The sequence below is a fragment of the Trichomonas vaginalis genome, chromosome III (genome assembly GCF_026262505.1).
Source record: "Trichomonas vaginalis G3 chromosome III, whole genome shotgun sequence".
NCBI classification, from domain to species: domain Eukaryota; phylum Parabasalia; order Trichomonadida; family Trichomonadidae; genus Trichomonas; species Trichomonas vaginalis.
The window spans coordinates 1,928,065-1,953,895 of record NC_067205.1 but is presented as its reverse complement, the minus strand read 5'-3'; the positions used below and the strand labels follow the sequence as shown (position 1 = coordinate 1,953,895).

At 30.4% G+C, this 25,831-nt stretch overlaps 10 protein-coding genes and 1 pseudogene across 11 annotated transcripts, besides 7 other annotated features; 6 read left to right on the top strand and 5 right to left on the bottom strand.

Annotated features, from left to right (window-relative positions):
* Window positions 1–3,225: 3,225 nt before the first annotated feature.
* Window positions 3,226–4,110, top strand: TVAGG3_0623670 (uncharacterized protein; the record flags this gene model as incomplete). Its single annotated transcript, XM_001301134.1, has 1 exon — window positions 3,226–4,110. The coding sequence occupies one exon, from the start codon at window positions 3,226–3,228 to the stop codon at window positions 4,108–4,110; it is 885 nt and encodes a 294-aa protein (XP_001301135.1).
* Window positions 4,111–4,239: 129 nt separating this feature from the next.
* On the bottom strand, window positions 4,240–5,067 carry TVAGG3_0623660 (uncharacterized protein; the record flags this gene model as incomplete). Its single annotated transcript, XM_001301135.1, has 1 exon — window positions 4,240–5,067. One exon carries the CDS (start codon window positions 5,065–5,067, stop codon window positions 4,240–4,242), a length of 828 nt encoding a protein of 275 aa, XP_001301136.1.
* A 178-nt stretch (window positions 5,068–5,245) lies between these two features.
* Window positions 5,246–6,405: a mobile genetic element.
* A 172-nt stretch (window positions 6,406–6,577) lies between these two features.
* Window positions 6,578–6,614: a mobile genetic element.
* A 1,176-nt stretch (window positions 6,615–7,790) lies between these two features.
* Window positions 7,791–7,828: a mobile genetic element.
* Window positions 7,829–9,166: 1,338 nt separating this feature from the next.
* TVAGG3_0623620 (peroxisomal membrane protein PEX13 family) lies at window positions 9,167–10,499 on the bottom strand (the record flags this gene model as incomplete). The annotated part of the gene is made up of 1 exon (XM_001301136.1): window positions 9,231–10,499. One exon carries the CDS (start codon window positions 10,497–10,499, stop codon window positions 9,231–9,233), a length of 1,269 nt encoding a protein of 422 aa, XP_001301137.1.
* Window positions 10,500–11,991: 1,492 nt separating this feature from the next.
* TVAGG3_0623610 (uncharacterized protein) lies at window positions 11,992–12,207 on the bottom strand (the record flags this gene model as incomplete). Its single annotated transcript, XM_001301137.2, has 1 exon — window positions 11,992–12,207. A coding segment is annotated over one exon (216 nt), but the record flags the coding sequence as incomplete, so codon positions are not given.
* A 1,128-nt stretch (window positions 12,208–13,335) lies between these two features.
* Window positions 13,336–25,831: part of a mobile genetic element that runs on past the window's edge.
* TVAGG3_0623600 (uncharacterized protein) lies at window positions 13,935–14,762 on the top strand (the record flags this gene model as incomplete). Its single annotated transcript, XM_001301138.1, has 1 exon — window positions 13,935–14,762. One exon carries the CDS (start codon window positions 13,935–13,937, stop codon window positions 14,760–14,762), a length of 828 nt encoding a protein of 275 aa, XP_001301139.1.
* Window positions 15,095–15,122: a terminal%2Cinverted (terminal inverted repeat of Mariner transposon ID:TVAGG3_0623580).
* Window positions 15,095–16,396: a mobile genetic element.
* On the bottom strand, window positions 15,175–16,300 carry TVAGG3_0623590 (annotated as a pseudogene). The gene has a single exon. A coding segment is annotated over exon 1 (1,126 nt).
* Window positions 16,369–16,396: a terminal%2Cinverted (terminal inverted repeat of Mariner transposon ID:TVAGG3_0623580).
* Window positions 19,144–19,986, top strand: TVAGG3_0623570 (phage tail repeat-like family; the record flags this gene model as incomplete). Its single annotated transcript, XM_051240447.1, has 1 exon — window positions 19,144–19,986. The coding sequence occupies one exon, from the start codon at window positions 19,144–19,146 to the stop codon at window positions 19,984–19,986; it is 843 nt and encodes a 280-aa protein (XP_051087034.1).
* On the top strand, window positions 22,620–23,030 carry TVAGG3_0623560 (organellar and viral DNA polymerase type B; the record flags this gene model as incomplete). The annotated part of the gene is made up of 1 exon (XM_051240446.1): window positions 22,620–23,030. One exon carries the CDS (start codon window positions 22,620–22,622, stop codon window positions 23,028–23,030), a length of 411 nt encoding a protein of 136 aa, XP_051087033.1.
* Window positions 23,106–23,387, top strand: TVAGG3_0623550 (KilA, N-terminal/APSES-type HTH, DNA-binding family; the record flags this gene model as incomplete). The annotated part of the gene is made up of 1 exon (XM_051240445.1): window positions 23,106–23,387. The coding sequence occupies one exon, from the start codon at window positions 23,106–23,108 to the stop codon at window positions 23,385–23,387; it is 282 nt and encodes a 93-aa protein (XP_051087032.1).
* TVAGG3_0623540 (uncharacterized protein) lies at window positions 23,671–23,988 on the top strand (the record flags this gene model as incomplete). The annotated part of the gene is made up of 1 exon (XM_051240444.1): window positions 23,671–23,988. One exon carries the CDS (start codon window positions 23,671–23,673, stop codon window positions 23,986–23,988), a length of 318 nt encoding a protein of 105 aa, XP_051087031.1.
* On the bottom strand, window positions 25,502–25,822 carry TVAGG3_0623530 (uncharacterized protein; the record flags this gene model as incomplete). Its single annotated transcript, XM_051240443.1, has 1 exon — window positions 25,502–25,822. One exon carries the CDS (start codon window positions 25,820–25,822, stop codon window positions 25,502–25,504), a length of 321 nt encoding a protein of 106 aa, XP_051087030.1.

Here is a 25,831-nt window from a genome sequence, read left to right as displayed (position 1 = left end):
GCCACGTCAAATAAATAAATGACACAATGGAAAAAACCTAAAACAAGTAGTCCTATTTCAAACCACATTTACTTACTAGTAAAATTTCTTTGTTATGACACTTTCTCCAGTTTATAGGACCTCTCTCATATTCTATCTTGTCATATATAAACTCATAGTCATGTATGTCCTCTAACCATCTCATAACGGTTTCCAAACCACTTTTATCGGATGTAAAGTAAAAGCATGGATGGTTATGTAAAACGTCTAAAGTTTCTAAAGAGTCTCTCAAAGTCCAGTCTACTTGGTATTGAAAATCCCATGTGTTAAAGAACGGCGGGTCCACTATAAAGAAAACATTTTCCTTGTCTTTATATTTTTCATACAACTCTGTCCAATGACATCTCACAAACTCTATACCCTCAATATATTTTTCTATGTCCTCTTTGAAAACATTTGTATAGTTAAGATATAAAACTTTTGACATAAGTGTTTCAATGTCATGAACTCTTATAGCACCACTATATAATAGTCTAGCAGATATACTATCCCAGTCTATATATTCTGCCTTTTTCAAAACCTCTCTGACAGTATTTTTGTTATCTAATGGTATACGTTCCATCTTACCTATAGGTATCTTTTCTTTTAACTCTTTCAATATTTTGTTTGTGTCTGGTATATGTTTGAGACGGTTCATATAGTTGTCGAAGTCATTGCATATAATCTTTGAGTCAGGAAATATTGTATGGCACAAATGAGATATATAGAAACTTCCACCGAACAAGTCTACAAATGTTAGACCATTCGGTAGTTTCTTAAGTTCTCTCAATAGAATATCTTTACATCTACTCTTATTTCCAAAGAAGGGTAACGGTGGTTTTGTAAAATTCATTTTATATACAATAAAAATGTTTTTTCCTGAAAAGTGACAGAAAAGTGACAAAACATGTACGAAGAAGTCTTGAAAATTCAAGAGGGTAGAAAAGAGGTTAGAAAAGAGGTTATATCTAACCTTCTACCCTAAACATTATTTTTGTCTGATTTTACGAAGAAGTCTTGACAAAACATGAAAACATATATAATTTGTGAAAAGCTCCTGGAAGACCCGTATATAAGAACTTCATTTATACTAAACATCTTCAGGGCTAGAAGGCACGAAGTGCCTGGAAGCCCCACTACCATTTTTTTTTTTTTTTTTTTTTTTAATATAATCATTTAGACGGACTTCATCCAAAATGCAAATAATTTATTTGATCACATCCACTTTTCTAATATTCTATGAAAGTTCTGAAAATTTGAACAATTTCATATTTTCAAAATGTTTTAGTCACTTTTTGAGAGGAGAGACGACGATTAAAAAGTGAATATATATATATATTAATAGTTGATTGATACTATTCGGACCTTTATATAAGCCCGTAAAAAGTGTCGTTGCTATTTTTTTAATCTTGAAGTTTGTAATGAAAATTTCAAGTTTTTTATCACTCTCTAAATCATTGTTTACAGTATCTGGTGTTAGTGCTATTGTAGCCGTTTCAATATTCATAATTTCAGATTTATCCATTAAATACTATACTTTCAACGTTTATTTATTAATTTATTGTAGAGTCTTTAGTATCTATGGTGTATTTTTTCCTACATATTTTTGCCATGTAACTCAATCCTACTGTGGATATCCATAAACCGAAAGAGTAAATCACTCATTGCAAATATACAAAAAAATTGTTTTGGGATTTTCTTACCATCTTGAATATGGCCATTTTCTGCACGATATGCTTTGTCCGATAATTACAATGCCGGAAGAAATCTTAAAAGATGCTACTATATTTGTCAATTTTAATGAGAAAAAAGCCCAAATTTTTTTTGAATTTCTTGGCTTTGAACGAAATAGAGTTCATCAGCTGAGTAAGCAATGGGTTCATGGAATCGATGTTCATTGTACAGTAAGCAAAAAAGGAGTTAATGGTATGTTTCGAGCATGGATCGAACTCTATAATATGATTTACGATAAATATAATTTGAGTCGGATAAAACCTGAGTATTATACAGCAATTAATAAAGAAAAAGGAAATTGGGGTTGTATTGGTAATATGGATCAGTTATTTGAAAGGGCAAAACAACTCTATCCTAAATATTATTGGGTTCAGTATCATTCAGATGTGTTTTATAATATTTCATTTTGTTGTAAGATATTAGCTGCATCAAATTTATATATATCTGCTGCTGGATCTTCGTGTTTTAATTGCCTGTTTATGCAAAATAACACATATGTTTTATTTTTAACACGTTATATCCCTGACACTCCTGCTATTTCTTGTGCTCTAGAACTTGGTATTTATTTGTATGGGGTGAATGAACCAAATTTGTTAGCTGTAACGATGGAGCATTTTGAAGAAGGACTACATGAGATTATGTATGTTGTTGAAAATGGAAAGTGGAAAGATGGAATTGAAAAGAGAACTAACCTACCATTTAATGACGGGGACTTTGCTCCCGGATTAAACCTATATAAAGATTCTGGAAAGATGAATATTTTCAAACAGACAAAGGTTCGAAAGGAAATTCCATATGTTCAAATAATGTGTTATGAACAATCTCGAAGATAAAATGAATGAACATTCCGATTAACATACTATTTTCCAAACATTTATTCTAAAATTCACACAAGTTGACTCAATAATATCTGAATCCATTAACAATGGAGCACTTGAATAATTAATTACATTGAAGATGTAAGAAAATATTGAAGATCACCCCTTCCTTTACAACTGCTTAAAATGATTTTGATAAATTTATCATTTACTAAACTTGAGAAATTAACAATAGTGCAACAACAATCACATAACTTGAGCATTACTCATAGAATTCATCCATAAACTAACTATCTGCGTGAAATAATTCGCAAATATTTGCTTCATATGAAAAATAAATTCAAAAAGGAATTCCTATTTGATATGTATTGATAGTTGAAAGTCAAAACCATCTGTAATACGAATCATTAGAGATCATTAAAAATTCAATTATGTATTTAGGGAATTCTGGAATTGCTTGAGATAGTTCATATGTTTTAATTTAAATTCCATAACCATACATGCATTATCTAACGCGCGTAAACAAAAATAAGTAAGAATTTATAAACTTGAATTCTTATTTGGGTCTGCCTAAAAATTTGAGTGAATTGTGAGGTTTATTTTCATGATGATTTCCAAGAATTTCCTGATATTTTGGATAATAATTCCAGTAATTATGTTCCTTACTGCCACAGAACTATACTTTAAAGTGAATGATCTCTCCGGAAATGTAAAACTCGAGTTATTTGATAATATACAGTACAATAAAGTAGCATTAATCTTAGCTCACATAGTAAAATTCCTCAGAAAATTTATTCCAAATCAAAATGTTTCAGTTAATGAGTATTTTAACAAAAACTCAAAATTTGATATTCCCAGAACGCAAGATAATTCAAATTCAAATATAAAGGAGGTTAAAACTAAAGAAGAAAATGACAAAGAAACGCAAAGCGAAAAAGAGAAACTCGAATTAGAAGCTGAAACGAGAAAGAAAGAGGAAGAAAAACGAAGAGTCGAAGAAGAAAGAATAAGAAAAGAAAAAGAAGAGCAAAGGAAGAAATTGGAAGAACAGAAGCGTATTCAGGAGCAGAATCTACAAAATCAATACGATCAACAACTTTTAGACAAAATTAACAGAATATCGGAAAGATTTGAAAGAATTTCCAATGAAAATTTCGGATTCAAAGACTACTCATATCGTGTTCCATATACAATTACATGTTATCCTGGAGAAAAAGGTTTAGATAAATTTAATTCTTACAGAAAGCATATATCAACACCACAAGAAGACTCCAAATGGTGTGTTCCTTCAAAATATCCGACATGTCAAATAAATATCAATAAGCCATCTCACATTAGAGAATTATATTTCCCAAATATTCAAGATGTTCCCGAAATTGCAAAACAAATCGAGATTAGTAATAAGAAATATAATGTGAATCATGGCTCCAATGTCAGAATTCCTATAAACCAAGAAACAGGAAGTCTTTTCAATATGACCTTGATTGGACCCGATAAAGCATGTATTCCGAAGTTTGAGATAATTGGAAACTACTCGTAATCATATTAATGTAATAAAATTTCTGTTTATTTTTTTGATGAAAATAATTACCCTTTTTTTAAATGTTTATATCGAATTGCTTGTAAAAACGAGTTATCATGTAAAAAAAAAATAATGTAAATTGAATGTTTAATAACTTTCAATGGTATCATCGTACTGAGGTTTCTTTTCCAGCTGGAATTCACTAACTAAGTATAAATCTCTTGGATTGTTAAGTCCTTCTGCAGCAGGAGAAGGTGGTTCCTCGCTGATTTTGATGGAATTAATTAGAAGTTGGTCAATATTTTCCTCTGGCGTAATTTCAGGTACTGGAGCAATTGGTTGCTGCTCTGGTTCTGGCTGTGGCTGGGCGAAAGCGATTAAATCGTGATTGCTTGTGAAAGGATTGAAGGAATTCTTAATTGATCTGTCATTTGACATTGACTTAAGATCAAATGGAAGCTCTTCATCATCTTCTTCTGGAAATTCGAAGCCACCTGTAGAATTTGGTGGAGTTGTTGGAGGTTGTTGAAGTTGAGACGCTTTTGTGCAAGATTCAACTGATGGAAGAGCAGTTTGATAAACAAGGAAGTGGTACATTGCTTGGACCATGTAATGAATTTGTTCGCGATAATTATCGGCTGCATCGTTGAAATTCAAGAATAAAATAGTTCTAATTTCTTGTGAAAATGTTTTGGCCGCCTCAACGAATTCGAATCTGTTTTGGTGCAAGCCATTCATTAAAATCACAAGTAATTTGAATACTGGTAATGAATAAGAAGCATTTTCGTCGATTAGCATTAAAATTGCTGAAATTACACGAAATGAATCGCGTGGGGAAATAACATTATCCAAAATTCTGCGATTTTCATCAGGTGTAACAATAAATGTTTTGCCTGCAATGATTTTCTTTAGTTCCAATCTAAGATTTGCGTTATAAAGGTTGGGAACTCCAAATGGTGCCTTTTCGCTAAACATTTTTTTTTTCAATGAAGTGAAATTTTATATCACCTTCTAAATTCCTTCTCAAAATTTTTATACGAAAATTTTTGGAATATGTAAAATTGTACCGTGAATAACAAACTTTGATAAAAATGTAATTGTCAGAAATTTTGGAGGATGAATTCAATACTAATAAGAAACTGTCTTTGTTTTAGGCAAACCCAAATTTTAGCTAAAAGTGACAGGGGAAAAAAACGTTTAGTATTAAAAAAAAGACCGATGAGAGCTTCGTTCGAAATATAGAGGGAACTGAGAATGCGCAACCATTCTCAGGGAATATTGGATGCTATTCCCGTTCCCTCTGTATGGAAAATTGAGGTTTTCAAAGGGAGTTAAAATAATATCAAATTTATACTAATTTACTTCAAAATACAAAAGTATTTGACAGCTAAAATTAGTTACTTTAGCAAGCCTATCAATACCCTTTTACGATTATTGTTACTTTTTCGAAATAAAAGTAAAAACAAATTTATACTAATTTACTTCAAAATACAAAAGTATTTGACAGCTAAAATTAGTTACTTTAGCAAGACTATCAATACCCTTTTACGATTATTGTTACTTTTTCGAAATAAAAGTAAAAACAAATTTATACTAATTTACTTCAAAATACAAAAGTATTTGACAGCTAAAATTAGTTACTTTAGCAAGCCTATCAATACCCTTTTACGATTATTGTTACTTTTTCGAAATAAAAGTAAAAACAAATTTATACTAATTTACTTCAAAATACAAAAGTATTTGACAGCTAAAATTAGTTACTTTAGCAAGACTATCAATACCCTTTTACGATTATTGTTACTTTTTCGAAATAAAAGTAAAAACAAATTTATACTAATTTACTTCAAAATACAAAAGTATTTGACAGCTAAAATTAGTTACTTTAGCAAGCCTATCAATACCCTTTTACGATTATTGCTATTTTTTCGAAATAAAATAAATTTATTATCAAAAACCTTTTTTTTCTTAGTAAAAATAAACGAAATTTTTTACCTTATGAACTTTTGATGGAAATATGCAAATTTAAAATAATAAAGAAAGCCGCGAGCGAAGCGATCGGCTTAGTTCGAAGATTTTGATTCAAATCTTTGCTGATATGTAATTCGCGGAAGCCGCGAGCGAATCGAGCGGCTTAGGTCTAAGATTTTGATTCAAATCTTTGCTTATATTCCTTAAATTCTTTATGAAACTCGCAACAGTTACATAAAAAATTTTAAATTCTAAACTGTCGAAATTACCGATCGGTAATCACACCCTTCATGGGTGTGTCACTTTTTACAAACGTGTCACTTTTAGCTAAAATTACACCTACTCTTTGTTTTATCACTTGTAAAATCATTATACCATACTGGTCAGATGTGATATAGATTATTGTAATAGATTACGTGACAAAATACCGTGATAATTTCTTAGCAAAGTGTTAAAAGATTACGCGACAAAATACCGTGTTAATGATGGAATGTGCATGGAGCCTTAACTTATTTTGTAATAAACAGAAATTCATCAAAAGTGACAGCTCTCAATTTTTTGACATTTGTAAATTCTAAATTGAATGAGAAAAATGAAATAATACTAAGCATAATACAATATTCTAGATTTAATTATAATTAGGAAAAAGTTAGTTTTGAGAGTACTTTTCATAGGCATATAGAATGAAATCTTCTGAAAAATAATATCACATAAACTCATATTATTTTCTAATATATAACTATTTTATATAAAAATCAAATTCAATGATCTTAAACGCGAAGGATAAACCTCAAAATTTACGAATATAATGAGTGGGAATATAATGCTTATCTATCATAAAACCATATGAAATATCAATTTTTGCTTTACGCCTAATTTTTGACGACAATTAGCAAAAAATGTTAAATGTTAACACTCAGTCCATTTGAATATGAAAAATAAAATTGACTTTGATTAAATGTTTTTATTTATCATGCAATTCTTCTTGCGACCAAAGATTTGAATAAAAGTTCAAAAATAAGATAGCTTAAAAAATAATATACGGTAGTGTTTACTAATAGATGAATAGTATATAAATTCTATTAAAATGGATTTGATCCAAAAAAATATATAAAATTTGATCATAAATAAAATCGTTTTAAATTACTTCTTCATTTAAATTATAACAATTATTTTTGGTTTTATATTTTTTTGGATCAAATCCATTTTAATAGAATTTATATACTATTCATCTATTAGTAAACACTACCGTATATTATTTTTAAGCTATCTTATTTTTTGAACTTTTATTCAAATCTTTGGTCGCAAGAAGAATTGCATGATAAATAAAAACATTTAATCAAAGTCAATTTTATTTTTCATATTCAAATGGACTGAGTGTTAACATTTAACATTTTTTGCTAATTGTCGTCAAAAATTAGGCGTAAAGCAAAAATTGATATTTCATATGGTTTTATGATAGATAAGCATTATATTCCCACTCATTATATTCGTAAATTTTGAGGTTTATCCTTCGCTTTTAAGATCATTGAATTTGATTTTTATATAAAATAGTTATATATTAGAAAATAATATGAGTTTATGTGATATTATTTTTCAGAAGATTTTGTGTTCTTCTTCAAAATTTTATTTTTTTATTAAAAAGAATCTTTACAAAATATACATTTACTTTAATTAATATTTAAAAACGTGCTCTATCAAAAGTTCCAAAAATTCAATATTTTAGCTTTTCTGAGGTGTCACTTTTGATGAATTTCTGTTTACAACAATTTATCTAAATGAATGTCAAAATATTTGGAGCCTGTCTAAAAAATTCCATTGTATGTTGTGCATGAAAAATAGCGTGACTTCACCTTTGACAAAAAGTGACACTATTTCTGATGGTTTTGTCATTTATTTGTCAGATTTATAAATGGATAATAATGCTGTAAATCAGATATTAATTAAAAATATTTAAGATTTATGTTCGAATTGAAAAGCAAAATGATATTTTTTTAATTGAAAAACGTTAATATCTGATATTTTGAAGTTTTTAATATTTGTTAGTATCTTAAATTATTGAATGCATACGTTTTTTATGTTCTCAATTTTAAAAAAATTGTGAAGAATTTAGTTTTTTGGAGATGGATGTTTAATATTTGTGAGTGAGAATGCAAGCAGGAGTTTGGTACTTTAAGGCTAGGTTGAGATAGATTTCCCATTATATTATCTGTGAATATATTGTTTGAAAATTCAAGATATAAAAATATATTATCAAAAAATTTTATATTTTTAAATACAATAGGGTGGAAATATAGTACGATGAGATAGCAATGATATATTTTATAATGGGAGGTAATCTGAAGATAAGTAGCAAATTTTATGCGATTTTGATTGGGAGTTGGAGGGTGTGAGTACTATAGCATGTAATAGTATCTCACACCCTCCAATTCTTCCTATGGCGCCGAAAAATTTTTGGTGAAATGCGACGACATTTCACCAAAAATTTTCGGCGCCATATAGAGAACTATAGTCTGCGAGGTACTGATTCTATCTATGTACCTCGCAGACCATAGTTCTCAGCCAAAATGTCAAAAATTTCGGAAATTCGAAATAATTTTTTTTAGAAAAAATTAACCGTTTAACATTGCCAAAAATCTAAAAAACTCACAATTTTTTTAAATTGATAACCCTCAAACCGTTTCCAATCAATAATTTGAGAGTCTATATGATAATGTAAAAGTTAAAACATTCAAGTATTTAAGTATTTCTTTAAAATATTAAGTTTTTTATTTTTCCAATAAAATTCTAATATCAAATATTTTTATTTAACGATTAATTTTATTTATATTTTTATAGTTTTTTTTAAGAAAAAATATTGTTAGGGTTTTATGGATTTTCAATTAATATACAAGATAATTCATGAATGTATATATTTCCAAGTTTTTAAGGATGCAACACTTTACATTTGTAAACTGTCAAAAATGAAGTCACGCTATTTTTCATGCATTACAAAAAATTCCATTGTATAGCTTCATTTTCTGTATTCTGTAAGTGAGTTGGATTCTCATTTGTGTAAAATCAGATATTCAACACATATCTTTATAATATGGTTTGTTATGAAAATAAATTTTTTATAAACAAATAACTCATTGTAAATTAAACACATGATTAGAAATAACAAAATGCTGTTAGCAAATAACAACATCTGATTTCTTGACTTTTCCTTGTTTCCCTTGAGGATTTGTGCAAATATAAGTATCACCTAAATTATTTTCAATTACTAGACACATTCCAGGAGCTATTCCGAGGTAGTCGTTGTCATATGCCTTAGAAACAAGCGAATAACAGAATTTCTTTTCAAGTATTGTAATGGCCGAAGAAGGAATGTATCCCTGAGGATACTGACCATTCTTAGATGCAAGAATCCACATCTGAGATGGTTTTTCGTATAAATAAAGCGTATCTCCTGGTAAAAACGATAATTCTGTTTGTCCTTTGCTGTCAAACTTATATTTGGCCTTGGCTACGTATATCGGGTAGTCTGTTGGTGCGGCTTCAATGTGAGATGACCTGATCAGAATGTCCGGGTCTTCTTCAAACTGGAATCCGGTAGATTTGTATACGGCATCGCTAAGCATGGTCCGGAATAAGTTCTTTTCATGGATGAACCACTTTACATAGTCTTCTCCGGTTAAAACATTCTGTGGTTTTGAGTATTTTTCAGTAATTGCCTTGTAAACGCTCGTATAGTTCTTGAAAGAGTCTTCGTATTCTGTAGATATGTCTAATATGAAGTTTAGAATGATCTGCGACCTCTTTGTGTCCAAATTTTTGAAAGCTTCCGTTGCTTTTTGGACTTCTTTGTTGTATTTGAGGATGAACAGGTTCAGATTACGAGAAATAACCTTAGTGGACTTGTATATTTGAACATAACTCTTAACAAGAGGAGTTAATTTGAAAACATCATTTTTCTTCTTGGCAGAAGCAATATCTTTGGCGATTCCTTTTAGCATTGAGACGTTATTGTTAATAGATGTCTTTCTGTTCAGATAGTTCTTCTCAATTTCACTTACTCTTTCTTTACAATCTTCAAAAACGTCAAGTTCTTCTCGTACGGCATCTTTGATTTGAGGAACCAGTGTCTTATGTATCCTTTTGATCATGAGAATGATTTGAGCTGATATTTCGGCATAAATATCTAACAAGCGCTGATATTGAGAATTGAAGATCTCTGTATTAGAAGAATTTTCTGAAAACACTAATACTGATTTAGTCAAGCTCTGGAACATCACTTGCGATGTGTTTGCAAGGAAACTATTGTAATTATCGCAGCAATATTCTAAAATATCTATGAGAGATTTTGTGTGTAATATAAGATTCTCTTCAGTATCGAGGAATTTGTGAAATTCGGCGGTGAGTTCATTAAATTGAATAAATTGTGCGTCGTAAGATTCCATCACCGAAATTGAACCTTTCAAAATTTTCAATGAATTTTTTTTGTTCAATGATAATGATGACGATATGGTATATGCCTATTTTTCGAATTATTTTTGCCAAGCAATAGAAAATTTGTTCAAATATGAAATTTTCGAAAATAAACTGTATACCATAACAGGGATGCGAATTCAATATGCATTTTTGGATTTAAAATCATTGTTTACAATTATATAAGATTATTCAAATTTGAATTCAATCATTTTCTTGAGTGAATCATATGTCCAACTAGTACAACTTATCACTACACTTATTTTAAATTCAATTTATTCAAAACTAAAACTATTTTTAATCAAAGTAGTAGGATAGGATGGGTTGTGTGACTTTTTTTGTAAACGTAAGAATTCATATAATATCGAGCGATTTTGTATCATTTTTTTTAACATATGAAGTAAAAAATGTATGATTCTTACGGTTTTTATTCTTACGTTTTTGAATAAATCAAGATTTAAAAAATTTTTAAAATGTAAGACATTTACACTCAGCCCATACATAATGAAATAAAAAATAAAAATATTAAAAAATTAACATTAATTTTAAAATAATTTATTTTATCTTTTATAAAAGAAGCTATATATATAGATGATGTCAGATATTCCGCGATTAATTAAACATTGTTTAAATCCTGAATGGGTTAAACTTCAATTTAAAAATGAAGATTGTGAATTATTAAATGAATATGAAAGCCAAAATAAGCTAATGAAGTCATAAACTTTAAAAATTATGTCTCAGAATCAACATAGAACTTTAAGAAACTAATGATTATTTGAATTTATGAAATCAATTATCTGATTTACTCTTTCTTCAATCTCTTCTATTCTTTTTGTTAAATCATCTATTTTCATTAATGAGGTGATTCTTGATTGAGGAATAGATTTCAAACTAACCACTCCTTTTATTTTTGAAATTTTGAATCCATCAACTTTAAACATTTTATTCAATTTACACGTTGTCAATTCTTCAAATAATTTTTTATTGTTAGCATAATAGTCATTAAATTCTTCAACAGATGAAAAAATTTTTATTTCAGTAATTGGTTTAACAACGTTTATTTTTTGTTGAACATTTTCACTTTCATTTATTTCTTCCTCCTCTGTTTCATTTATTTTTAAAATCGGTTTCATTTAATATTAAATAAAAATTAGAATATAAGTGATGAAATATATTTTTTAATTAATATTAAATCAGAAATGGCGGCAGGATTCTTTAAAAAAATTATGGGATGGAATTAAGAAAGCTGCAGGTTGGTTCATAAAAAGATTATTAAACCCGTTGCAAACTTTTTGGCACCAGTAGCGAAAACGGCAGGAAATATCATAGGTGGAGTATTAGGTACTAAAGAGCAGGTAATCCGGCGATGGGAGCACAAGCAGGTAACGCAATTGGTGGAATTGCTGAAGGAATACTTAATAAATATAGGAGGTAGATAGTGGAAAAATAAATAAATATTATTTTATATCTTAGTATCGGTTGTAGTCTTTGATAAACTTTTTCTCCTTTATTTAAAACTTCTCTTATTGGGGCAGCTTTTGGTGTTATTGATTCAGCAATGTCACTAATTGCTTCTTTATTCTTAAATATCCAATTTGCTCCCTTCTTCAATGTTTCCCAAACTTTATGCGCTCCTCTTTTTACTTTATCCCACAGTTTCTTAAATATACCTGCAGCCATAGTTGATTATTTCATTAAAATTAAAAATTCATTTTCATCTTTTAATTTGATTTTTTATTTATTAATAAATGACGACTAACTATTTGGTGCCAAACACTAAACCGATTAATGGAAATGTGTTTCATTCATTCGAAAAGATAAATGAAAATATTCGCAAAGAATGACGGTAGAAATTATAGAGAACTTGAAAGTTCATGCTATGACTCTGATGCTCCATATTTTGATGATAAACAAACTCATTTAAGAATTACAAACCGGCTCATGATGTGAACCAATTAGGTGACACATATATTAAACGCAAAGTTAAAGCAACTCTAGTTTCAAATAAAGCTTTCACATGCGATGCCGCTTTTAAATGCATGCGTTTATTCGTTGGTTACAAATCATCAATCAAAGCTTTAAACAATTAGAAAGTAGAAACCGAAAGAGGTGATGCCGGTTATCTTCAGATGGATTGCGCCCGTGAATCTTTCGCATTTGCAACATATAAACCAAAATCAGAAAGGAAAGTTAAAAAGTTTGTTCATTCGTTATATAATAATGTTCAAAATATGATAACTCAGTATGTGGTAAATATATTGACCCTTCAGAAGTTTTCAAGAGAGCAAATGAAGAAGTGATATCACTTTTGATATGATTATTCCGGTAAATGATTCGTTAGCATTTCAGGCGTTCGATGATTATCCTAAATCATTTGGTGATATCATTCTTAAATATTATGTTTTCAGGGATACTTTAGTATTTTGTCAGGTTGACCCGTTAAGAGTTGCTGATTTACAAAATTACGTTTATGAAAAGATAACTGATGAAAATTATGAAAAGATTATGAATCATATTTATAAACATGATCGCAAATTCCAACAAATCGGACTTCCTGCCAAATTAATTACAAGCTTAGCCGCTACATCTGCTGACGCAACAGTTGATGACGTTATTATTTCATGCACAAAGATGGAAGTTTTAGAGGATAAATGCATTACACCAGGATACGGTTTAATTGAAGAATCAGTTAAAGCAATACCACGTTTATTCAGTAAGGAAGATCCATTCATGATTCCAGCTCAACATATTGACGTTCGTTCACTAAATGGAGGTTGCATCACTCCCGAAGGTATCAGCTCAGATTTCTCATACGCTCTTCATAATGTTACAGATGTTGTGTTAACATTTCCGAAGAATGCAATGCAAAGAACGGTTTTAGAAAATCCAATGCTTCGAGGTCTTCAGGTCACTATAGATTCCAGAAACTTCCCCGATCAAGCGATGTCCACAGTGGGCGACATATTCTTTACACGCATGCTTCAAGCTTCTGATTTAGATGGAGTGAATGAATGCACAGAAGAATACGAGGACTCATTAACTAGACCACTGAATGATGATAATGGCACGCCATTAGCTAGAACATGGAAAGACCAAACTTCATTCTTATGCACTATTCCGGTTCAACGTGATGGGGTGGGTATATTCTTTGATGGATTAGAAACTTTCAACTCACAAGTTACAGTACAAGTGAAAGCTTATCCAATCATTCAGGGTGAAAATGACACTTACTGTTCAAAGGTGACAAATCCTCCTCGGGTTTGGTTTACTAGGACTACATATTGGACATGGACACCGGACGAAGGTTTGAAATATCATCCAACAGGTACACCACCACAGTATAGAAGTTCATATGATGAAATATTGATGAATAGAAATGTTTAAAATTATAAATTTATTTTGATTAAATGGATTTAAATTCATCCACCCCTTATGAAGAATTAGCAGGAGTATATAATACATACGTAGATGATATGATTAATGAAGCATTGAGTGATAATAGAAATGCTCTATCTAAGGAAAAATTAATGAAAATTCCATATTCTGAATGTTACTTAAATTCAATCACTGCAGCAATTGGTAAACAGAATAAAGGTAAAACATTAACGATATTAAAACAAATTATCATTATTGCTAACACTTCCCCCCATTCACATGTGTTAATTTATATCAACCGTTCAGGTTCACCTTCAGATGATACATTTGAATCTTTAAAGCATTTAATCAAAATTCCAATTATTTATTTATCACAAGAAGAAGCAGAAGATTATTTAAAAAACTTTTTAATGTATAAAGAATTATATAATACAATCAAGAAGCAAGGATTAGAGGATAAAATTATTGATAAACAACGGGATGAATTATTTGAAACACTTTCTATTTCAAATTTTGATAGAGAATTTTTGCATTCACTCATTTTTCTAGATGATGCAGTGAAATCAAAACTAATAACAAATGAGAAATCATATTTTAATCAATTATTAACTCAATGTCGACACATTCAGTGTTCATTCTTTATGGCTGTTCAATACTTCAAAGCATTAAGCACAAACATTAAATCAAATCTATCAACACTTTTCATTTTCAGTGGGTTTAGTCGTCAACAGTTGAACGTTATGCTTTATCAAGTGAATCTACCAATGAGCATTAATGAACTTTACACACAATATCAGCAATTAGGTGAACATGGAAAAATAATAGTTGATTTAAATAAAGGAAGTGTTAAATTTGATTAACTTTTTATAATTAATTTTTATTTTTTATTTATAATTAAACATGACAGAAATAGCAAATCTTCTACAGGTTCCATTAAAACAAGGGACAAACAAAAAGGGTGCATATAATAGAACTATGAAAGTTCCTGATGGAATGAAAGAATTAGTTCATATTGTTGCTGGTCTTCAAAAAGATGTTAAACAAATGAGAAACGTTTTAACATTACCAGAAGCTCAAGCATATGCCAAACGTCATTGTCCAAATTGGGAAGCACACGAAGCAGACATTACGGGTCCAAATGGAAAACCTGATGGTATAAATGAAGTTTTCGTTACTGATGGTCAAGGTAATATAGGGTGTCCAAAGGTGTGTTTAGCACAAACCTGAATACTGCGAATAGAAATAAACAAGTTACATATATATAAAGTTTATTTAAATATAATCACCATTGGATTCAATCACGCGTTCGCAGCGATCGATCCAGGCTTGAAAGACACGCTTTAAATCATCATGAGAAAATTGCTCAAATTGCTCTCTTGCAAAATTTTCAAGATCATCTGGACTCGCGAATTCGCGTCCTTCAGCTCTCTTTTTTAGCGTGCCGAATAAATAAAAGTCAGAGGGTGCAATATCAGGTGAATAAATTGGGTTTGGAACAACTTTGACATTGTTTTCCACCAAGTAATTCATTACCTTATGACTTTTGTGAACTCTTGAATTATCAAAATGAATTGCAAACTTTTGTTTTTGTTGTTTGGATTTCTCAAACTCATCAGAATGATAATTTGAGTAAGAACATTGTCAATTAGATACTGAGCATTCATCGTATTAGGTTTTTGAAGAATATCAATTGCGATGATGCCATTCACGCCCCAAAAAACCGACAACATCATCATTGGTGTGTCAATTTTTTCTTCGGGAATGTTTGCGGATTTTCATCCTTCGGGATCCACATGATTTTGGCTTCTGTTGCATATTGAAACCAAGACTCGTCCCCTGTTACTAAAAAGCGAAACTTCTTGGATTGATACGCACCCAATATAGAGAGGAGCTCTTTCGAAGATTGGACTCTAGATTTTTTTTGAACTGAATTAAGGTTGTGCGGAACCCAACGTGTATACGCTAGTTTGTAGTTCAAATAATTGTGCAGATAATAACTGACTGTTGTACGTGGTATCTTTGTCATCTCCTCTATCCTTCTGAGTGATGCTCTTGGGTCTTCATCTAGCGCTTGAAGAATTGCTTTGATTTTTCTTTGATCCGGCGATTTTTTGTCAATTTTTATGATGGGCGCCTTTTTGTTCATGAAGTGATACATCCTAACATGATACGTTACAGTGGAATAGCTAGGAGCATCCATACCGAAGCATTTTACCAATGTCTCGTAGATTTTTTTACAGTCTTTGCATTTTTTTGCAAGAGCGAGGATGTTTTCTTTATGATTCATTAAAAAAATGAAAAAAATCCTGCCAAAATTTCCCGCGAAACCGCCTCTTGTCTCAAAATTCATTTTATATACCGGCATGGCGCCAAAATACAACATACTCATCATATAAATATATTCATATTTTTTATTATATATTTATAATCAGCATATATCTCCTTTAATAGTCTCATATAGAGCGCTGTGCTAAACGCACCTTTGGACACCCTATATTAAAGTCATAAATGGTTATAAATTAACTATAACTGATTATCCTAAACGTAAAGCATATAATGAACGTTATCCTATGCAATTTGATGAAAATGGAAAAGCTGTTAAACAATACATTGGAGAAGGTGAAAATGGTCCAATTAATTCATACCGTCATAATCCATATTCTTATTTCAATGAAGAATTAAATGCTGTTGAAGAGGGACCGGATGGATTACCACGATATTCTAACCAGTTTGATGGTCAATATGCAAATATTAGACCTGAAATTTCAGCTAAGAAATTCTTTAAAGTTGCTTTATTCGATCCAGTTTTCGCAAATGTTAAAGATGAACTTAAACAGCAATTCCAACCAATTATAGTAGCAAGAATTGCATCATGTGCTTTATCTCAAGCATTCAAGAGATTTAATTAAGAAACCATTATATCAGCAACGAGGTTAACTTATGATTTAGTTAAGGAATCAGATAAAAGAAAATTTGAGAAATCAGATGATTATAAGAATGCAATTAATGAATATATTAGGTCTATTAATTACGATGAAACAGCTAAAAATCAACTTCATGAACAAATACAGGGAATAATAGATTCAAAAGTTCCAGCAAATAAAAGTTTAAATATATTTTTTTTATTCGATTATAAATGAGAAGACGTTTCACTAGTCAAAAGAACACTAACGCAAAAGCAGAGATTACGGTTGGTTATAACGTAAATGATGATAAATCACGAATTATTCAAAATGTTAAAGTTAATGTAGCCCTGAATTAACAAAGGTCAGCAAACTCAACCAAATTTATTAACTCGTGACTTACCGAAAAAGGAGGAGGAGCAAAATAGAAGATGGAGACCCAATCATTTTTATCTGAACCCGGTAAAGAACCTGTTGAAATTCCCACTTATCCAACATACCCCACCTCTTTCATCAAACATCGAGAACCCATATAAAATAGACATTAATTCTGAATTAATGAAAATTTACGTGATAATAATAATTAATAATTATGATTCAATAATAAATTTAATTGATCAATCCGTGTTAATTATTTTACCTTATGAATCATTAATTCACATTATCGCCATTCTTTGTGATGTTCAAGATTCAGACGTTAAGATTCAATTTTTCATAGATGATGAGGTTTCATGCTGCGGAACAGTTGCAAAAATAAATCCTATAAAGGATATTAGCACAATTAAGATATCAAAGAACGGAACAACAACTGAACTTCATTTAACATATAATGATATTTATAATAAAATAGTTGATGAATATAAAATATCACTTGAAAAATTCTTTGTTAAGGCTATTTAATATTCAAGCATTAACATTATTGAATAATAATCCTTTGAATCATAATCAATAATAATTGACCTTTCACCAGTTTCTATCGTTTGTTTTATTTCTTTTTGTTCCCCACTATCCGGATCGGTCATTGTAATTGTTTTTGTTATAGTATCAGCTTTATCTTTAACTTCAATCTTTTTTCCATCGGGATATTTAAACCAAAATTCCAAAATTCGATATTGTCAATCTGTTCATATTTTAATCTATCAATTACATTTTTAATACCATCTGAAAATCTTATGAAATGGTCATTATATGGGTTTGATTGAACTAAATTTGAATGAAGTGAAATATAACCTGTTGATGAATATGACATTGACTCATATTTTCTGAAAACACTAAAATTTATAACATGAATGAATTTCTTATTCGTTGAATTTATGAATTCTTGAGGTAATCTTATTCTAGTTTTATTTATCACTGGAAAATAACGCTTTACCATATTTTTATTCGTAATAAAAATGTCAATTATCAATATTATTTCGAATAATAGCTGTGAATTAAATTTAACAGTTAGCGGAATTTATAATGTTACTCTCGTTTCTGTGAGTGGTAAATTTAATCCCATTCTTTTAGACCCTTCAGATTATATATCATTTATTAAAAGATGACCATGAAAAAACGTATGATATGTATATAAATAATGTGATAGCGAAATGGGATATTAACACGATTTTAAGTTATTTAAATGAATCATTTATCGTATGGTATGAAGAAAATTTTTAAATCAAACCTGATAAACTTTTGAACTTGATGAAATAAATAACCTTATTAAATTCCCGCTGAAAATTAAATTTTGTACTCCTCATCTTCGTTCATTGTTGGGAATATTAAATTTTGAAAAAGATGTTGGGGATGTTTTGTATTCTGACACTGGTTCCAATTTCATTTTAATCAAATGTGATAAAGTTAATACCCCAATGAGATTTTCACATCAAACATTAGACCCTAACTCTTACCCATCAATACAAAACATTTTATCCATCAACTTAAACACATTTTCTATCATATCCGTTTCAATTATCCGGGAATTCATTTATTCTTCATTCAAAAGATTTATCAATATTAAATTTAGAATAACTGACCTATTTGATTGTGGTTTAGAATTCATGAATGAAATATTATGGCAATTTCAAATAGAAAAAATAGGTGATGAGATAACAGATTAAATATTTATTTTTAAATCATAATAAATGATTAAACAACAGCAACCACAACAACTTAAGGCACAAAACACCCAGGTCCCTCAGACCATTACATACGCCATATATGCATATAATTCAAAGACGGCAGAACAAACGCAAAGGTTGAAATATGGAGATTTGGAGATAGTATTGAAAATGACCATTTCGAATTCGTTTGCAAAGGAGGTGCAGTGATATCAAATATAAAAGAAATTTTATTTATGAATTCTAAAATTAAAGGTATAACGGATGATATAACATCAATTCCACCAGAAGAACAGAGATATTACGCATTAAATGCATTTCCTAAAGTTTTGAAGATTGGAAGATTTAATTTAAATGAGGAATTCATAGAAGGTTTCCTAAATGACATAATGAAGAAGGTGGATAAGGAATATGTGGATAGTGAGTTAAATAAGAAGGCAAATTTGGTTTATGTTGATGAAAAAGATAATGAAATTAAAGAAAAGGTTGAATGGTATCATGAATGGACATTTGAGACTTTTAAAGTTAAAGCTGATACAGAATGGGTTTCAGGATGTTTAGACCTTAAAGCAGATAAAACATATGTTGATGAAAATTATGCAAAGAAGTCGGAAGTAAATGATGTGATTACAAGCATGAAAAATGAAATACTTCAAACATTATATCCTGTTGGTTCTATTTATACATCAATGAATTCAACAAATCCAGCAACAGTTTTAGGTTTTGGTACGTGGAAGCAGATTGTAGATAAATTCTTATACTGTGCTAGATATTCAAAGCAAACAGGAGGTTCGAAGAAAATTAAAGAAGCAAACCTTCCACCACAAACTCATACAGGAACTACAAACTTTTCTGGTGACCATATCCACTCATTAAGAGACCACCCATTATACAACTCAGAATATGAAGCTGGCAATGATGTTTTATCTCCAGATTATAACCATTCAGCAAAAAAGACTTTTCGACAAACTGAACCAGGAGGAAATCATTCACACACTTTCACAACAAATCCAACAGGCTTGGGTAAAGATTATATGCCACCATTTGTGACTGTATTCGCATGGTACCGCGTTCAATAAACACACATGAGACTTGACCCAAAGGGTTTAGGCTTACCGAGTTCAATAAACACACTTGAGACTTGACCCAAAGGGTTTAGGCTTACCGAATGAACTAAATATATTTTATGTCTGTAATTAATTAGGTAATGAAGTAATGGATGAACTGCAGAAATAATGTTTACGTTAATGTTTACGTTAATGGTTTTTAGGTTATTCAATAATTAATTATTTTTGAAGAACTGAAGGTGCTACCATGTTACCATGTGCTACCAGGTTAATTAACTTCTCTGAAAAAATGAGACAACATGACATTTTGACAACAGTCCTGGAGGAAGGCATTTATGAATTATTTTTGAAGAACTGAAGGTGCTACCATGTTACCATGTGCTACCAGGTTAATTAACTTCTCTGAAAAAATGAGACAACATGACATTTTGACAACAACACAGGAAATAAATGTTTACGTTTATGTTTACGTTAATGGTTTCATCGTAAATGATTTGTCAAGACTTATGAAGGAGGCGTTGAAGGTGTTATACCATCTAAGAACTTGAGAGAGTCGAAGCCAACACATCTGGGACCATTAGAGCGGGAGTACTGGAAAGATAAAAATATGCCAGAAAGAATAAGAAAATTCTTCTAAACTTTTTCATTAGATGTAAATCAGACATGAACGAGAACAGTCATGATATCATTAATGGTACCATTTATTTACACCAAAAAATAATGTTTAGGGTAGATGGTTAGATCTAACCTCATTTCTACCCTCATTTCTACCCTCATTTCTACCCTCAAGATTTACAAACGTATAACGTGATATACGTTATGAATTTTCGTGAAATTTTATATATTAATGTTTTCGTTAAGCCACTTTGTGCCGTCAGTCAGTCAGTCAGTCAGTCAGTTTAGGAAAGACTTTAGAAAGTTGTTGGAAAATAAGTCCTGGGAAGAGTATTATAAGGCATTTTGTGAAGAATATAGCAACCGTCTGAATTCCGGCGGTTGTTTTTTTATACAAAATTCATGCAGGAAATTCTTGAGTTTTGGTTGAAAGAATACGGTCGAGCCACTTTTGGCTCCACCTCAAAACAAGCATTTTATGAGCTTACTAAGGGCGTTATAAATGAATTCAAAGGTATTTACATACATCCTGACCTCGTTCATTTTGTTGCTGAATTCAGCAAAAATAATGTTTAGGGTAGATGGTTAGATCTAACCTGATATCTACCCTCATTTCTACCCTCATGAATTTTCATGAATTTCCTTAAGACAGAAGAAATAAAGTTAGTTTTATTTTTATTTTTTTATTTTGTATAAAAGATATGATTTCAACAATCGGCACAACAACAATTCAAGCCACGAACGGCGGGACTCTGTCCACAACTACGGCACCAAATTCATTAATCATGAATCCTACGTCAATGTTGGTAGAGATGAAAAACTTCATTCCTTCTTCATATACTTTTGAAACAGAAATGCAAAGAATAAAGCAAGAACTTTTAACAAGTAATTTAGACTGTAGTGCGACAGATGAAACAAATGGAGAGGAGCTATATGAAATGCAAGATATCATAGACCATTTGCCTAAATTACCGGAAGTTCAGCAACAAAAACTAACTATTCCTGAATTCGATGAAATTGAAGTTAAAGTTACTGATTCAGTAGAAATAAAGAAGTTCATACGTAAAGTAAATTATGAATTCCTTGGTTTTCATTGCAACCATAAAGTTATGAACAAAGATTGCGACATGGTTTATAAAAACATTTCTGACATATATAAATCTGAGGAGTTTAAGACTTACGATAACTTTGTTTCATTAGCTGCTGAATGTGTGTGGCAAATAAGAGATAAAGACAGAAGAGGCAAAGTATGGAATGGACAAATAAAACCAACAACTTTTGAGTTAAAGAAAACCATTGACGCCTTAGTTGTTCTAGCAGGTCAAATTTCAATGTATAACGCAAAAATGAATCCGCAATGTTCAAAATGTAAAGCAGCAATGAGGAAATATAACTACTCCGTCAAAGAGATAGAACGTATGAGAAACGACTATGCTGACTTAAAGAAAGAAGTAGAGAAACCAGCAGAAGATAAAATGGACATGTTAGCATTTCTGAACAAAAACTATCCAACAGCTGATGATTTCCTTTTATCTGATGTCAAGAAGAAGTATAAAGAAACTTTCGGCATTGTTAAAATTTTTGATATATTAACTGAAGAAATAGAAGCTACAAAAATATTTAAAATTTCACGAATTCATAACGTATATCACGTTAAACGTTTGTAAATCTTGAGGGTAGAAATGAGGGTAGATATCAGGTTAGATCTAACCATCTACCCTAAACATTATTTTTGTCTGAAAAATGACCAAATTTCATGAATTTCATTAGTTAGAAAAATAACGCTAATTTTTTCTAAGAAAATTTTTATTTTGTATGTAAAGACAGTAATGTCAAACATTGAGTTTGAAACAGTTAGAAAGATTGACAATGACACCAAAGTGGTTAGAATAGGTGATTTAAACGTAAGATACTCAAAGAAATACAACAAATATTCTTTGTCAGACATTATAACACCATCTGGAAAGAAAACAAAGGACTGGGTTAGAATTGCTTCTACTCAGAAAATTTTGACAAGAAATCCTGAGCTTATGATATCAGTAGCATTTCATGGAACAAGAGCATATCTTATAGACAAAAGTCTTATACCAATAGTTTTGTTATGGTTAGACCCAGTTGTTGGATATAACTTCATAACTTATGGTTCATTCGACTCAGAACGTTGCAGTGAAGGCTTACTTTACATCGTTCAGAAACCGAAGGACTTCAATACAAAGAGATATAAGATAGGAAGAACATATAATATAACTCAAAGATATGACAGTACAGTCAATAGAGTCAAGGTTGTGTTCGTTAATGATATGAGAGCTGCTGAAACAGAACTACTTGAAAAGTTTGAGAAAAGGTATGGTGCTCCCATGAAAGGTAAAGAAACGTTTGAAGTAGATGAGATAGATAAAGCTATAAAATTATTTGACGAAGTTGCTGAAAAATACATGTAAAGCGTTTATTTTTGGTCTTTTGTGAAAGTCAGAAAAAATAAAGTTAGTTTTAAAATTATTTTTATTTTGTATGAAATGACAGTAATGTCAACATCAGAGAACACAACAACTGCTATCGTTCATGAAGCCATAAATGAAGAATACGAGTACATACAATATAACAAACAACTTCGCCTCATTCGTTCGGTCAAAGATGACATGTACCAAATGCAAAGTATAATGAATGCTCTTCGTTCTACAAAGCAAGCATATCATTGGTTTGAAAACCAACAGACAAAAGAAATTTTAGAAGAATTTCCTCATATGATTGCTTCCCTCGGAAAACCGAGAGAAGAGATTCCGTATGAAAATTCCTGAGGGTAGAAATGAGGTTAGATCTACCCTTCTACCCTAAAATATATTTTGGGTCATTTACACTCATTACGTTGCAAACTTCATTTTCGTAACTAATAACGTCTACCCTGTCAAAATTGAAGTTGGAGACAGAAGATACGTAGTTTTAAGAGTTAATGGTAAATTCAAGGGTCAATTTGATTACTTCAAGAATTTAATGGATTCATGCACTAAGGAATTTTATGATAATTTACTGACGTATTTTATCAATTACGACCTTTCATCATTTAACGTACGAATCATACCGATGACTGAAGCCAAACAAGATTTAATTGAATTATCAACAAATCCTTTAGATGTATGGATAAATACACATTATGATGAATTGTGTGCAGGTATGACATGTAAAAATGCTCTATTCTGCAAACCATCAGACATGAAAGACAAAAACTTTCAAATGAGCATTAAGGATAAATGTGATAGGAAACATAGAAGAATAGACGATAAACAAACATGGTGTTATGTTTTGAAAGAAGAAATGAAAGGATTATATAAACAGGTTGAACCAAACGATAATGAGGATTCATTTACTGATGATGAAATACCTGTAAATGATGCTTTATAAAGTATGATTGGAATTTATTTTTGCATTAATCCTGCTGTGTTGTCAAAATGTCATGTTGTCTCATTTTTTCAGAGAAGTTAATTAACCTGGTAGCACATGGTAACATGGTAGCACCTTCAGTTCTTCAAAAATATTAATTATTGAATAACCTAAAAACATTAACGTAAACATTATTTTGGGTCATTTACACTCATTACGATGAAATCATGACAAAACATTTCCGGGACTGTTGTCAGAATGTCATGTTGTCTCATTTTTTCAGAGAAGTTAATTAACCTGGTAGCACATGGTAACATGGTAGCACCTTCAGTTCTTCAAAAATAATTAATTATTGAATAACCTAAAAACATTAACGTAAACATTATTTTTGGGTCATTTACACTCATTACGATGAAATCATGACAAAACATTTCCGGGACTGTTGTCAGAATGTCATGTTGTCTCATTTTTTCAGAGAAGTTAATTAACCTGGTAGCACATGGTAACATGGTAGCACCTTCAGTTCTTCAAAAATAATTAATTATTGAATAACCTAAAAACATTAACGTAAACATTATTTTTGGGTCATTTACACTCATTACGATGAAATCATGACAAAACATTTCCGGGACTGTTGTCAGAATGTCATGTTGTCTCATTTTTTCAGAGAAGTTAATTAACCTGGTAGCACATGGTAACATGGTAGCACCTTCAGTTCTTCAAAAATAATTAATTATTGAATAACCTAAAAACATTAACGTAAACATTAACGTAAACATTTATTTCCCCGACTGTTGTCAGAATGTCATGTTGTCTCATTTTTTCAGAGAAGTTAATTAACCTGGTAGCACATGGTAACATGGTAGCACCTTCAGTTCTTCAAAAATAATTAATTATTGAATAACCTAAAAACATTAACGTAAACATTAACGTAAACATTTATTTCCCCGACTGTTGTCAGAATGTCATGTTGTCTCATTTTTTCAGAGAAGTTAATTAACCGAGTGACATAGTGACATGGTAGCACCTTCAGTTCTTCAAAAATAATTAATTATTGAATAACCTAAAAACATTAACGTAAACATTATTTTTGGGTCATTTACTGACGATGAAATACCTGTAAATGATGCTTTATAAAGTATGATTGGAATTTATTTTTGCATTAATCCTGCTGTGTTGTCAAAATGTCATGTTGTCTCATTTTTTCAGAGAAGTTAATTAACCGAGTGACATAGTGACAAAACATATACGAAGAAGTCTTGACAAATCATTTACGTTCATTACGATGAAGTTTATTTCCGGGACTGTTGTCAGAATGTCATGTTGTCACAAACTTTAGAACGGCATAATTTAAATTTTTATTTTTATCATAAATGAATACCCCACAAGCTCAAAATTTACCACGAATCATAACAAGGGAGGAAACGATAAAAATGATGCGAGAACTTGCTAAAAATAACAAACCACTAAAACTGAGAAAATGTGGTTATGCAGTAATGATGGAAAGAGAGATGTTGTCGAAGAGGAATAAAAATTAAATTTGGATAGAGTTTAAAAATTCATCTTTATTAAATTCATCTCTTCCAATCAATTTATTTATTCTATTAAATTCTTTTATTTTTGCTTCACTCAGTTTAAGGATTGAACGGTAAGTTTCTAACTTTTCAATTATTTCCTTCTTCTCTTTATCGTTTTCAGTTCCATTAGTTTTATGGGCATCAGCCCCACCGCATTGTGGCTTCTTTTTGTAATAGCATATTTTTGATTTACTTCTGTTTAGTTTCTTTTTATATTCATCGTCTGGACTCTGAATCTTAATTAAATCAGGACTCTTGGCTGCTTTGTTGTCACTCATTTCTTACGA